Source organism: Pelophylax lessonae, assembly GCF_965119305.1.
Source record: "Pelophylax lessonae genome assembly, chromosome: 4".
In the NCBI taxonomy this organism is placed as follows: domain Eukaryota; kingdom Metazoa; phylum Chordata; class Amphibia; order Anura; family Ranidae; genus Pelophylax; species Pelophylax lessonae.
Genome location: NC_138771.1, coordinates 13681301 through 13696134, shown reverse-complemented (window position 1 = coordinate 13696134; position 14834 = coordinate 13681301). Strand labels below are relative to the sequence as shown.

Genomic DNA, 14834 nt, shown 5'->3' with positions numbered 1-14834 from the left:
CTGATTGTTACATGTAAACAAAGTGCCAGAAAAAGCCTGGGAGTCAAGTGATTATTATGTTTTTTCAAAAGTTTTTTTTATGATATATTTAATAAAATTACGTCTTTTTACCATTTTTCTTGCTGTAATGTCCTTGTTGGTACCCCAAAAAAAAATTTTTGCCCCTTATTTCTTCCCAATAAACTCTCCTTACAAAGGGAGCTGCGCGCTTTCCCGTACGCCAGGTGGCGCTGTTGACCAACTGAGGCTTGTCTAGCCCCGGCCGTACTTTGTGGTAGTTGGACGGGAGACGTCGGTACGTGCGCTGTGATTGGATAAATTTAAAAAATACGCCGCGCGGGAAGCGGAAGCCGGATTGCTGAGTGAGAGTTGAGAGACCGAAACTCCGGGGGGAGAGTGAGAGAGAGGCGGGCGGTTCCACACTCCGAGATGATGAAACAAACGTAAGTCCGGGTCGGCCGGTGTGTGAGGGGTCCCCGTAGACCGGGGCTGTGTGACGGGGGAGGGGCGGCTGGGTGTTTGCTGCTGTTGGGGATCTGAGGGAGTGACAGCTGAGGAGGGGGAGGGGTGGAACAACTACAAGTCCTAGCGTGCCCTTTAAAAGCGGGAGGGGAGGACTACAAGTCCCAGTGTGCCCCTCTCAAAGCCAGAGAGGGGGGGGCACTAAAAGTGCCAGCGTGCCCCTCTCAAAGCTGGAGGGGGGGCAATACAAGTCCCAGCGTGTCCCTCTTAAAGCTGGAGAGGGGGGGGGGCGACAATACAAGTCCCAGCGTGCCCCTCTCAAAGCTGGAGGGGGGGGCAATAAAAGTCCCAGCGTGCCCCTCTCAAAGCTGGGGGGGGGTGGCAATACAAGTCCCAGCGTGCCCCTCAAAGCTGGAGAGGGGGGGGCGACAATACAAGTCCCAGCGTGCCCCTCTCAAAGCTGGAGGGGGGTGGGGCGACAATACAAGTCCCAGCGTGCCCCTCTCAAAGCTGGAGAGGGGGGGGGGGGCGACAATACAAGTCCCAGCGTGCCCCTCTCAAAGCTGGAGAGGGGGGGGGGGCGACAATACAAGTCCCAGCGTGCCCCTCTCAAAGCTGGAGGGGGGGGGCAATACAAGTCCCAGCGTGCCCCTCTCAAAGCTGGAGAGGGGGGGGCGACAATACAAGTCCCAGCGTGCCCCTCAAAGCTGGAGAGGGGGGGGCGACAATACAAGTCCCAGCGTGCCCCTCTCAAAGCTGGAGAGGGGGGGGCGACAATACAAGTCCCAGCGTGCCCCTCAAAGCTGGAGAGGGGGGGGCGACAATACAAGTCCCAGCGTGCCCCTCAAAGCTGGAGAGGGGGGGGCGACAATACAAGTCCCAGCGTGCCCCTCTCAAAGCTGGAGAGGGGGGGGCGACAATACAAGTCCCAGCGTGCCCCTCTCAAAGCTGGAGAGGGGGGGGGGCGACAATACAAGTCCCAGCGTGCCCCTCTCAAAGCTGGAGGGGGGGGGCAATACAAGTCCCAGCGTGCCCCTCTCAAAGCTGGAGAGGGGGGGGCGACAATACAAGTCCCAGCGTGCCCCTCTCAAAGCTGGAGAGGGGGGGGCGACAATACAAGTCCCAGCGTGCCCCTCAAAGCTGGAGAGGGGGGGGCGACAATACAAGTCCCAGCGTGCCCCTCTCAAAGCTGGAGAGGGGGGGGCGACAATACAAGTCCCAGCGTGCCCCTCTCAAAGCTGGAGAGGGGGGGGCGACAATACAAGTCCCAGCGTGCCCCTCTCAAAGCTGGAGGGGGGGGCAATACAAGTCCCAGCGTGCCCCCCTCAAAGCTGGAGAGGGGGGGGGCGACAATACAAGTCCCAGCGTGCCCCTCTCAAAGCTGGAGGGGGGGCAATACAAGTCCCAGCGTGTCCCTCTTAAAGCTGGAGAGGGGGGGGGGCGACAATACAAGTCCCAGCATGCCCCCCCTCAAAGCCGGAGGGGGGCACAAAGTGCCAGCATGCCCCTCTCAAAGCTGGAGAGGGGGGTGGCACTACAAGTCCCAGCATGCCCCCCTCAAAGGGCAAGTGGGCGGCACTACAAGTGCCAGCGTGCCCCTCTCAAAGCTGGAGGGGGGTGGCAATACAAGTCCCAGCGTGCAGACTCAAAGCCAGAGGGGGGGCACTGAGTCCCAGTGTGCCCCTCTCAAAGCTGGGGGGAGGGGGCGACAATACAAGTCCCAGCGTGCCCCCCTCAAAGCTGGAGAGGGGGGGGGCGACAATACAAGTCCCAGCGTGCCCCCCTCAAAGCTGGAGAGGGGGGGGGCGACAATACAAGTCCCAGCGTGCCCCTCTCAAAGCTGGAGAGGGGGGGGGCGACAATACAAGTCCCAGCGTGCCCCTCTCAAAGCTGGAGGGGGGCGACAATACAAGTCCCAGCGTGCCCCTCTCAAAGCTGGAGGGGGGGGCAATACAAGTCCCAGCGTGCCCCTCTCTAAGCTGGAGGGGGGGGCGACAATACAAGTCCCAGCGTGCCCCTCAAAGCTGGAGAGGGGGGGGCGACAATACAAGTCCCAGCGTGCCCCTCAAAGCTGGAGGGGGGGGGGGCGACAATACAAGTCCCAGCGTGCCCCTCTCAAAGCTGGAGGGGGGGGCAATAAAAGTCCCAGCGTGCCCCTCTCAAAGCTGGGGGGAGGGGGCGACAATACAAGTCCCAGCGTGCCCCCCTCAAAGCTGGAGAGGGGGGGGGGCGACAATACAAGTCCCAGCGTGCCCCTCTCAAAGCTGGAGGGGGGGGCAATACAAGTCCCAGCGTGCCCCTCTCTAAGCTGGAGGGGGGGGCGACAATACAAGTCCCAGCGTGCCCCTCAAAGCTGGAGAGGGGGGGGCGACAATACAAGTCCCAGCGTGCCCCTCAAAGCTGGAGGGGGGGGGGCGACAATACAAGTCCCAGCGTGCCCCTCAAAGCTGGAGGGGGGGGGGCGACAATACAAGTCCCAGCGTGCCCCTCTCAAAGCTGGAGGGGGGGGCAATAAAAGTCCCAGCGTGCCCCTCTCAAAGCTGGGGGGGGGTGGCAATACAAGTCCCAGCGTGCCCCTCAAAGCTGGAGAGGGGGGGGCGACAATACAAGTCCCAGCGTGCCCCTCTCAAAGCTGGAGGGGGGTGGGGCGACAATACAAGTCCCAGCGTGCCCCTCTCAAAGCTGGAGAGGGGGGGGGGCGACAATACAAGTCCCAGCGTGCCCCTCTCAAAGCTGGAGGGGGGGGGCAATACAAGTCCCAGCGTGCCCCTCTCAAAGCTGGAGAGGGGGGGGCGACAATACAAGTCCCAGCGTGCCCCTCAAAGCTGGAGAGGGGGGGGCGACAATACAAGTCCCAGCGTGCCCCTCTCAAAGCTGGAGAGGGGGGGGCGACAATACAAGTCCCAGCGTGCCCCTCAAAGCTGGAGAGGGGGGGGCGACAATACAAGTCCCAGCGTGCCCCTCTCAAAGCTGGAGAGGGGGGGGGGGCGACAATACAAGTCCCAGCGTGCCCCTCTCAAAGCTGGAGAGGGGGGGGGGCGACAATACAAGTCCCAGCGTGCCCCTCTCAAAGCTGGAGGGGGGGGGCAATACAAGTCCCAGCGTGCCCCTCTCAAAGCTGGAGAGGGGGGGGCGACAATACAAGTCCCAGCGTGCCCCTCTCAAAGCTGGAGAGGGGGGGGCGACAATACAAGTCCCAGCGTGCCCCTCAAAGCTGGAGAGGGGGGGGCGACAATACAAGTCCCAGCGTGCCCCTCTCAAAGCTGGAGAGGGGGGGGCGACAATACAAGTCCCAGCGTGCCCCTCAAAGCTGGAGAGGGGGGGGCGACAATACAAGTCCCAGCGTGCCCCTCTCAAAGCTGGAGGGGGGGGCAATACAAGTCCCAGCGTGCCCCCCTCAAAGCTGGAGAGGGGGGGGGGCGACAATACAAGTCCCAGCGTGCCCCTCTCAAAGCTGGAGAGGGGGGGGGCGACAATACAAGTCCCAGCGTGCCCCTCTCAAAGCTGGAGAGGGGGGGGGCGACAATACAACTCCCAGCGTGCCCCTCTCAAAGCTGGAGAGGGGGGGGGGGGCGACAATACAACTCCCAGCGTGCCCCTCAAAGCTGGAGGGGGGGGGCGACAATACAAGTCCCAGCGTGCCCCCCTCAAAGCTGGAGGGGGAGGGGCGACAATACAAGTCCCAGCGTGCCTCTCAAAGCTGGAGGGGGAGGGGCGACAATACAAGTCCCAGCGTGCCCCTCTCAAAGCTGGAGGGGGAGGGGCGACAATACAAGTCCCAGCGTGCCCCTCTCAAAGCTGGAGGGGGAGGGGCGACAATACAACTCCCAGCGTGCCCCTCAAAGCTGGAGGGGGGGGGCGACAATACAAGTCCCAGCGTGCCTCTCAAAGCTGGAGGGGGAGGGGCGACAATACAAGTCCCAGCGTGCCCCTCTCAAAGCTGGAGGGGGAGGGGCGACAATACAAGTCCCAGCGTGCCCCTCAAAGCTGGAGGGGGGGGGGGGCGACAATACAAGTCCCAGCGTGCCCCTCAAAGCTGGAGGGGGGGGGCGACAATACAAGTCCCAGCGTGCCCCTCTCAAAGCTGGAGGGGGGGGGCAATACAAGTCCCAGCGTGCCCCTCTCAAAGCTGGAGAGGGGGGGGGCGACAATACAAGTCCCAGCGTGCCCCTCAAAGCTGGAGAGGGGGGGGCGACAATACAAGTCCCAGCGTGCCCCTCAAAGCTGGAGGGGGGGGGCGACAATACAAGTCCCAGCGTGCCCCTCTCAAAGCTGGAGGGGGGGGGCAATACAAGTCCCAGCGTGCCCCTCTCAAAGCTGGAGGGGGGGGCAATAAAAGTCCCAGCGTGCCCCTCTCAAAGCTGGGGGGGGTGGCAATACAAGTCCCAGCGTGCCCCTCAAAGCTGGAGAGGGGGGGCGGCAAAACAAGTCCCAGCGTGCCCCTCTCAAAGCTGGAGAGGGGGGGGCGACAATACAAGTCCCAGCGTGCCCCTCTCAAAGCTGGAGGGGGGGGCGACAATACAACTCCCAGCGTGCCCCTCTCAAAGCTGGAGGGGGGTGGGGCGACAATACAAGTCCCAGCGTGCCCCTCAAAGCTGGAGGGGGGGGGGCGACAATACAAGTCCCAGCGTGCCCCTCTCAAAGCTGGAGGGGGGGGCGACAATACAACTCCCAGCGTGCCCCTCAAAGCTGGAGGGGGGGGGGCCACAATACAAGTCCCAGCGTGCCCCTCTCAAAGCTGGAGGGGGGTGGGGCGACAATACAAGTCCCAGCGTGCCCCTCAAAGCTGGAGGGGGGGGGGCGACAATACAAGTCCCAGCGTGCCCCTCTCAAAGCTGGAGGGGGGGGCAATACAAGTCCCAGCGTGCCCCTCTCAAAGCTGGAGGGGGGGGCAATAAAAGTCCCAGCGTGCCCCTCTCAAAGCTGGAGGGGGGGGCGACAATACAACTCCCAGCGTGCCCCTCAAAGCTGGAGGGGGGGGGGCGACAATACAAGTCCCAGCGTGCCCCTCTCAAAGCTGGAGGGGGGGGGCGACAATACAAGTCCCAGCGTGCCCCTCTCAAAGCTGGAGGGGGGTGGGGCGACAATACAAGTCCCAGCGTGCCCCTCTCAAAGCTGGAGGGGGGGGGCAATACAAGTCCCAGCGTGCCCCTCTCAAAGCTGGAGGGGGGGGGGCAATAAAAGTCCCAGCGTGCCCCTCTCAAAGCTGGGGGGGGGGGCAATACAAGTCCCAGCGTGCCCCTCAAAGCTGGAGAGGGGGGGCGGCAAAACAAGTCCCAGCGTGCCCCTCTCAAAGCTGGAGAGGGGGGGGCGACAATACAAGTCCCAGCGTGCCCCTCTCAAAGCTGGAGGGGGGGGCGACAATACAACTCCCAGCGTGCCCCTCAAAGCTGGAGGGGGGGGGGCAATACAAGTCCCAGCGTGCCCCCCTCAAAGCTGGAGGGGGGGGGCAATACAAGTCCCAGCGTGCCCCCCTCAAAGCTGGAGGGGGGGGGCAATACAAGTCCCAGCGTGCCCCCCTCAAAGTTGGAGGGGGGGGGCAATACAAGTCCCAGCGTGCCCCTCTCAAAGCTGGAGGGGGGGGCGACAATACAAGTCCCAGCGTGCCCCTCAAAGCTGGAGGAGGGGGGTGGGCGTAAATACAAGTCCCAGGGTGCCCGTGTCAGAGCAGAGGGGACTACAAGCATGCCCTGTCAGGTGAGGAGGATGGTGTGGATTACAACTCCCAGCATGCCCTATCAGCAACACAAGTCCCATTATCCCCCATTGGGAGGGGTACAAGTCCCAGTGTGCAGTGTTGGAGGGGGGACCTCCACAGTTGTCCTCAGAGCTATGATAGGAAGTAGAGGATATGGCTGGGTGTCGGAGGATCCTTCAGGTTGTACCCGGGAACCAGAATGGCGGACATAGTGCCTATGGGGGTGATTTGCCTTCACTTCCTGTTCTGGAGTCACAACAGGAAGTCAGGGAAGAAATGGGATGTCTTATTTCCCGCTCAGCCTCAAAGCAGAGACGGGGGAGATGCCGTGTTCTTATAGAATCCGCTCACATGGGTTTAGACCAGTGATGGTGAACCTTGGCACCCCAGATGTTTTGGAACTACATTTCCCATGATGCTCATGCACTCTGCAGTGTAGTTAGGCATTATGGGAAATGTAGTTTCAAAACATCTGGGGGTGCCAAGGTTCCCCATCACTGGTTTAGGGCATTCCATGAATAGGTCTGCATTGGGCAGTCACTTGTAACATTTCAATAAAGTTCTGTTGAAAAAAAGAAATACATTGAGATGTGTGCGATTGATGCGGCTCACCGATGTGGGTGAGAGCGGGTGCAGGTTGCGTTGATATTGCAGGGTTTTGTAGAACACGTGAAAGAGCGCCGCTCACATAGGTGGTCCCCCCCCCCAGTGGGCCGCACTGTTTGAGAAAAATGCAGTAAAGCAGCTCCAGGACCCTTTTAAACATTCAGCTTCATGCGGTTTGCAACTGTGCAGTTTGATGAGCGTTGTGTGAAATTGTGCGTCTGTTTCGCTGCGTTTTGGGCACCATTAACCACTTCAGCTCCGGAAGGTTTTATTTTAGCTGGTAATTGCACGGTCATGCAACTTTGTACCCAAAAGACATTTTTATCTTTTTTTTTTCACACATGATTTTTTTTTGGTGGTATTTGATCACTTCTGGGTCTCTGATTTTTATTTTTTTCCTTCGATTAGAGCCGGTTCACACTGGGGCGACTTGTCAGGCGGCTTGGTCGCCGGACAGTTTCGCGGTGGGTCGCCTGCCATAGAGAAGCTGCGGACCCGTTCTAATAGGAGTGACACAAGTCGCTCCGACTTAGAAAAAGGGTCCTGAACTACTTTGGGACGACCTGCATTGACTTCAATGATATGAAGCCCGTGCGTGCCGCTCCGAGGTCGCCGGGCAACCGGCTGTGACAGCTTGCGGCTTCACAACTGGGTGCCCACTGCGCATGCACGAGTTGTGCGGCGTATCGTGAATGGTGGATGCCGTCTTCTGGGACCTGTCAGTGTCCCAGAAGACTGCAGGGGGAGGTAGGAAGGAGAACTTCCATTCCAAGCCCCATGGAAATCGGATACCTGCTCCATCCCCCCGTAACCTCCACCCCCAGCTCCTCAAAAGTGCCAATTGTGCAAGAGGAGTTGGGGGCGAGTTCTTAAAGAATGAACTTCCCGTTTTGGGTGGGGTTCTGAGTTGGGGCCAGTTCTTAAAGAATAAACTTCCCCTTTTGGGTGGGGTTCCGCTTTAAGTGGTTTTAACCACTTCTCCCTAGGTAGTCTTATGACATATTGGAGTTTTAAGTGGTTAAAGTGATTGTAAAGGCAGAAGGTTCATTCTATGCATCAGGATAAAAAAAAGCCTTGTGTGTCCAGCCCCCCCCCTAATACTTACCTAAACCCATCTTTATCCAGTGATGTTGCAGGAGTTTCTCAGCTGCTGGGGACTCCCCTCCTCATTGACTTTGATTGACAGCAGCAGGAGCCAATTGTGCTGCACTGCTATCTGCGCCAGACAGCCAGTCCATATCTGAATAGACACAGGGAGCTGTGGCTCGGCTCGGGTGCCCCCATAGCAAGCTGCTTGCTGTAGATACTAGAGACACTTGACAGAGGGAGGGGCCAGGAGCACAGAAAAGGGACCAGAGGAGGATCCAGGCTGCTCTGTGCAAAACCAACTGCACAGAGGAGGGATGTAGAACATGTTAAAAAAGAGAGACTTTACAATCACTTTAAATCTGGATAATGGGTGCAGCTGCAGGCTTCATTCAGATATCCTTCTTTCTGCCGGTGATTTCCTGTCATTTAAAAATCATAGCAGCTGATTAGCCGCTTGGTTGTTTTTACAGGCGGTGGAGGGGACGTGTCCCAACTAGACATATGCCGGTTTTCGGTAATTCGATATATCGCGGTATTGCATAGCCCGGTATTGTTATTGTGGCATTTTTAAAATACCGAGTTCCTCTGCTCCTGGGTCTGACTTGTGAATTGATACATTTCAGTGAGCTGGATGACTCATTCACTCACACAGCTAACCCCTTTCAGCTAAGTCTCCCAGTAACTATAAACAAAAATGATTACATTGTATCTTTTCCTTCCCTCTGCCAGGGAGAAAGGAAGTTTAACCTCTTAAAGACTGGATCTTTTTCTGACACTTGTTGCTTGCAAGTTAAAATCAGTTTTTTTTTTTGCTAGAAAAGTACTTAGAACCCCCAAACATTTTATATATTTTTTTAGCAAAGACCCTACAGAATAAAATGGCGATTGTTGTAATATTTTATGTCACACTGTATTTGCGCAGCAGTCTTTCAAACGCAATTAATAGACTTTAATGAATAAAAAAAAAAAACGTAACAGTAAAGTTATCCCAATTTTTTTTTTTTTGTTACACAGAGAATCGTGATCTTTATTCCAAGCTAAAAAATCGTGATTCTCATTTTGGCCAGAATCGTGCAGCTCTAATATATATACACACACACACACGCATAGCAGCCCACATTACATTATTATATAGCCATCAAGCAGTGTCTGGCCTACCTGGTGATGACTGGTCCTGGCGCTCTGATCCGATGGCCTGGTCTTTAAAGGGGCAAATCCTTGCGATCCAGAAGTGGTTAAACCTGCAGGAGGACCGGTGTTTTTATCTATTAATGACTTTACTATTGCTTTAGGCCTGGTTCACATGTATGCGGGTTGGCGGTTCACATGTATGCGGGTTGGCGGTTCACATGTATGCGGGTTGGCGGCCCACATTTGCACAGGCATAGCAGCCCATTGATTTGATCCATCCTGCTTTTGCACCATGCGACTAACCTGCAGTCCCTGCTCTGGCAAGCTTTCTGCATTTTTTGTATACGTGGGCACGGCATTTAAAAACAGTTTGCGTGTGCAGCAACGGCAGGTAAGTCGCATGGTGCAAAAGGATGGATTTCATGGCCACTGCATTTTTTTAAATTCTGCATGCACCTTTTTTCAGCTGAAAACGCAGGCATAGCAGCTCAAGCCCATTCACATCAATGGGCTGCTATGCCTGTGCAAATGTGGGCCCCCAACCCGCATACATGTGAACCACCAACCCGCATACATGTGAACCACCAACCCGCATACATGTGAACCAGGCCTAAAGCAATAGTAAAGTCATTAATAGATAAAAACACCGGTCCTCCTGCAGGTTTAACCAATTAATGACTTTACTATTGCTTTAGGCCTGGTTCACATGTATGCAGGTTGGGGGCCCACATTTGCACAGGCATAGCAGCCCATTGATGTGAATGGGCTTGAGCTGCTATGCCTGCGTTTTCAGCTGAAAAAAGGTGCATGCAGAATTTAAAAAAATGCAGTGGCCATGAAATCCATCCTTCTTTTGCACCATGCGACTTACCTGCCGTTGCTGCACACGCAAACTGTTTTTAAATGCCGTGCCCACGTATACAAAAAATGCAGAAAGCCTGCTAGAGCAGGAACTGCAGGTTAGTCGCATGGTGCAAAAGCAGGATGGATTTCAAGGCCACTGAATTTTAAAAAAATGCTGCATGCACCTTTTTTCTGCGGAAAATGAGGGCATAGCAGCCCGTTCAAATCAATGGGCTGCTATGCCTGTGCACATGTGAGCCGCCAACCCGCATACATGTGAACCACCAACCCGCATACATGTGAACCGCCAACCCGCATACATGTGAACCAGGCCTAAAGCAATAGTAAAGTAATTTATAAACAACACCTCCTTCAGGTTTAACCACTTCTTGACCACAAGGATTTGCCCTCTTAATGACCAGGCCATCGGATCGGAGCAGAGCGCCAGGACCAGTTATCACCAGTTAGGCCAGACACTGCTTGATGACCTATTTTAGGCCTGGTTCACAGTCTGTACTGACTGACTATATAATAATGTGCATAAGTGAACCAAAGCCCCTAAATTCAGCAATGAAATTGAAGTGAGGTGGAAATTTAATAATTTAAATTTAATAGAATACCGTGATAATACCGTATACCGTGGCAAAACCTTAATCAATTAATCGCAGCATGAAAATCTGATACCGTCACAAGCCTAGTCCCAACCCCCTGACACCGCCCTCCAGTGCTTCTACCAGCTTGCCCATGCAACTGGCAAGCTGGAGAAGGAATCAGGCGGCTGTTTACCATAGATCTGACCTTCGGAGGCCCGGGCGCGGAGTTATGATGTCACATCTGGCATCGGCAGATGTAAACACTGCTGTTTCTTCAGCTGGAATGCTGAGATCGTTTTTTTTCTGTTTTTTTTTTTTTTATCTATCCAGAGGAGAGATGTGGAGTCTTATTGACCCCAGATCTCTCCATAAAGAGGACCTATCACGCCCTATTCCTATTACAAGGGATGTTTACATTTCTCGTAATAGAAATAAAAGTGATTAAAAAACAAAGTAAAGTGTCCAAATTAAATAAACTCTCCCACCTTATTGGCTAGAAAACAGCAGCAGCGCCATTGGCTCCTACTGCTGTCAATCACAGCCATTGAGGAGATAGCAGAGGTTTTGTCTTATGGATGCATAGAGCAGGGTTCGGGTCCTGGTGGTCCTGTGCCAAGCTGCTTCCCCTCTGCACACTGACCACAAGGGGGCACTCGCATTGGCACTGCCACCATTTATAGTATGCCTTGTATTTTTAATTTAATAAAAACAAGACATTCTCTGACTGGGTGAGGTGGAAGGGCAGTTTCACCTTAATTGGTGCAGAATTGCAAATTTAAACAAATGACTGTGAAAATTCTTTTGGCAAACCATCATGATGTTCTTTTTGGACTAATTAGCTACTCTGCTACCCCTTTATGTTCTCTTTGCATCGCTCCTCTCCCCAGCCAGTATACCAGCTCTGGAGGCTGTATAGCAACCTATTGCGTGCAATGGATGATGCTGATTGGTCATTGATCATGAAGTGTTTGGAACGCATAGCGCATGCGCAGTAAGTATTTTTTGGTCAGGATGTCCCTTCCGTTACACAATCTGACGGGTAGCAGTAATCCGATAGAACACCGGCCGAGATTGGAACCATGTATGGGCAGGCTGAGTGTACCAAAGCTGATTGATCCCTCAACCAGCCTGCCACTTTTTACTGATTATCGCTAGCGGCTGGTATAGGCAATCAATGTCTTCTCCCGGCCGGGACGGCTCTCTACCCCCCCCCCCCCCTCCACTGGGAGAATACAATGGCTTGGCGGGATGGATTCCCCCATCGACACTGTTTGGTAAAATGTGCATGAAATTGCATACTCATAAAGGGTAACTACATCCCAGAATGACTATGTAATGCATACTAGCTCATTATGGCTTTCTCTTTACAGGTTTGTTTTTCAGCGTGTTTACTTCCTCTTTAAAGTAGTCTTGTTTTTTTGTTTTTAAATAAGAAACGTTCTACTTCCTGTTCTATGTAATGGTTTTGCACAGAGCAGCCTGGTCGGGTCCCACGCCAGCGCTCCTGGCTCCTCACTCCTGCTGGTTGCCCCCACAGCAAGCAGCCGTGCTCCCGATTAGCGGCCCCGTAAGATTTTACCCCCTTCCTGACCAGGGCCTATTTTGCGATTCGGCACTGCGTGACTTTAACGGACAATTGCGTGGTCGTGCGACGCTGTACCTAAACAAATTTCACGTCCTTTTTTTTTCCCCACAAACAGAGCTTTCTTTTGGTGGTATTTGATCACCTGTGCGATTTTTTTTTTTTTTTTTTTATTTTTTTTTTTTATGCGCTATAAACAAAGAGCATCAATTTTGCAAAAACAATATTTTTCACATTTTTTTTTTTATATGAAATTCCCCAAAAATAAAATGTAAAAATCAAAATTTTTTAACCTTTTAGGCCAATTTTTTTTTTTTACCATATGTTTGGTAAAAAAATCGCAAAAAGCATATTTTGATTGGTTTGCGCAAAAGTTATTGCGTTTTCTAACAAAGGGAAAGATTTTTGTGTTTTTTTTTTTTTTGCGGTACTGCGACATTGCGGCGGACAGACCGCACCCTTGACTGACATTTTTGACACTTTTGGGGGTACCAGTGACATTACTGCAGTAATCAGTGATATACATATGCACTGTTACTGTAAAAATGACACCGGCAGTGAAGGGGTTAACTTTATTGGAGAGGGAGGGGTTGTGTGACCCTAGGGGCGTGATTGGCTGTGGCTTGATGTGTAACAGTTATCAATGGTCCAACATAGTAGAACCGTATGATCACCATTCTTACACAAGGGAGAATGACAGGCGGCTTTGTTTACATTAGCCGCCTGCCTGTCTCCCGCTGTCACGGATGATCGCGGGTGCCCAGCGGACATCGTGTCCACCGGGCATACGCACGGGGGGGTCCGGGACCGAGCGGGAGCGCGCATCCGGCGGTGCGCTCTCGCTCCCAAAACCCTTACAGGCTAGCGACGTAGACCTACGTCACTTTGCCTGTGAGGGACTGACTGCCGACGTAAATAGTCGCTAGGCAGTCGGCAAGTGGTTAATGACTCACTGGCTGTGATTGACAGCAGTTGCCAAAAGCCAATCAAAAGCGTCAGTCCCGGGAAAGGAAAGGCTCTTGTGGACATCCCTGGATCGAAAGGGGGTGCTAATAGTACCATTTTATTAGCAATATAAGCCAGGTGTGAGAATTATTGGTGTGACTTTTTGGGCATGATATTTGTTTACATTTTAATTTTTTTTTTTTTTTGTAATATACTTTTTTTTTTTTTTTAAAAACCTTTTGTAATGTATGGTGGTACCAAAAAAGTCCGCATTGCCTCGGTCTGTGGTGATGGGGGGGAACCAAGCTACTTTCTTTCCTGCAACTTGTGGTCCTAATGTGACAGGTGTGCGGGTGAGCAGACAGTGTGCATATGGGGCCACTTACCAACATACCATGGTGTATAGAGGAGTTCACTTTTCATTTATCCTGAGGCTGGGTTCACACTGGTGCGTACCCAAACATCGCATGTGACTCGCACCACATGCCATGCAAATTCAGCCATACAACCTGAATTTAGCATTGCATTAGGACCAAAATGGTGCAGGACCCTTTTTCTTTGGTCCGCACTGGAATCTGATCACACAGGTGTTCATGCGATCCTATTCCTGTACCATTTCACAGTTCCCTCTGCGAACCCATCTGGGGGTGTCATTAATTTTACATTGACACCGCAGCGGTTCACAGAAGGCAGTGTGATCTGCCTGTGAATGACATGATGGGGGAACCCGCACTGGAATCGCGCTGGTTCCCGCATCACGTGTGTGAACCCAGCGTTAAAAGGTGAGCTAACGATTTAAAAATTTCTCAATTTTTTTTTAGAAGTTCTATGCACAATTGCAGTAAATGGGGAGTGTGGTGGCAATCGGATGTGGCTGATGTTTGTGGTATTGGTGATTGTTGTGAGGTTCTGACACAAAACAGAAAAGGAACAGTGTTGCCTTGATGTGTGATCATCACTTATAGAACGTTATTGCAAACAATTGCTGGGATTATAATTGTATTCCCCTCCTCCAGTGCATTGGGCTTTGGTCACAAAGGGCCATTCTCTGACCTAATGTTGGTTTGCTGTATAAATAGGTTTGGGCAGGGCTTGACAAATTTTCCTGAAATCTAGGAGCCAGCTAAAAAAGTTAGGAGCCAGTTTTTTTTTTTTTTTTTAAACTAACAACCAAGCTTTATTTAATAAAATGGATACTAAATTTACACATAAATACGACTAGAACCCCACTCTCCTCTAGCGCAATTGGATGAAAACAGACTGTCTGTCTCTTTCCATCCGATGCCATCTGATCCGATCCACGGGATGGATAGAAAATAGAACCACCATCCGTCTGCTTTTGGCGGACAGGATCAGATGGCGGCAGATTACTGCTCCATAGAGGAGAATGAAGGGTCCGATCAGGTCTGCCTGAAAAACTGACAGGCGGACCTGATCAGACAGCCCGTGTGAAAGGGGCCTTCGGCTGTGGCATGGCGATGAGAAAAAAAAAAAAAAAAGATTAATATATATAACATTTTTTTATAATAATAATTGGAAAAAATATATATATTTTTTTAATAATTAAAAAAAAAAAAGAAAAAAATATTATTTAGTTTTTACATTAAAAAAATAAATTTAAATTAATAATAACCACACTCCCTGTCAAAGGTAACAAACTGGACAGGGAGATGGTAATGCATTGTGAACAAACAGTGGAAACAGTAATTACAACAGTCATTACTCCCGGTCACCACAAGAGGGCGCCAGTTCCCCATTGGAAGCCTCATCTCAAGTAGGCCGAAAAGCCGGGGCCTCAATTTTCGGACGGCCCGGAAGTCCGTGCACTCCGTGCGCGGAAGTCCATACAAAAATGACAGGACACCCTCTGCAGGGCACCCCCAGG

The 14834-nt window shown here is 52.5% G+C and overlaps 1 protein-coding gene across 1 annotated transcript in view; it reads left to right on the top strand.

Moving 5' to 3' along the window:
• Positions 1-313: 313 nt before the first annotated feature.
• The window catches only part of KIF23 (kinesin family member 23), a gene marked incomplete at its 3' end in the record, with an annotated part of 67911 nt that continues 53390 nt past the window's right edge, over positions 314-14834 (top strand). The window contains exon 1 of the mRNA XM_082256314.1: positions 314-443. Within this exon, the coding sequence (XP_082112440.1) occupies positions 430-443 (14 nt within the window). The 5' untranslated portion in view covers positions 314-429. The remainder of the gene's footprint in view (positions 444-14834) is intronic.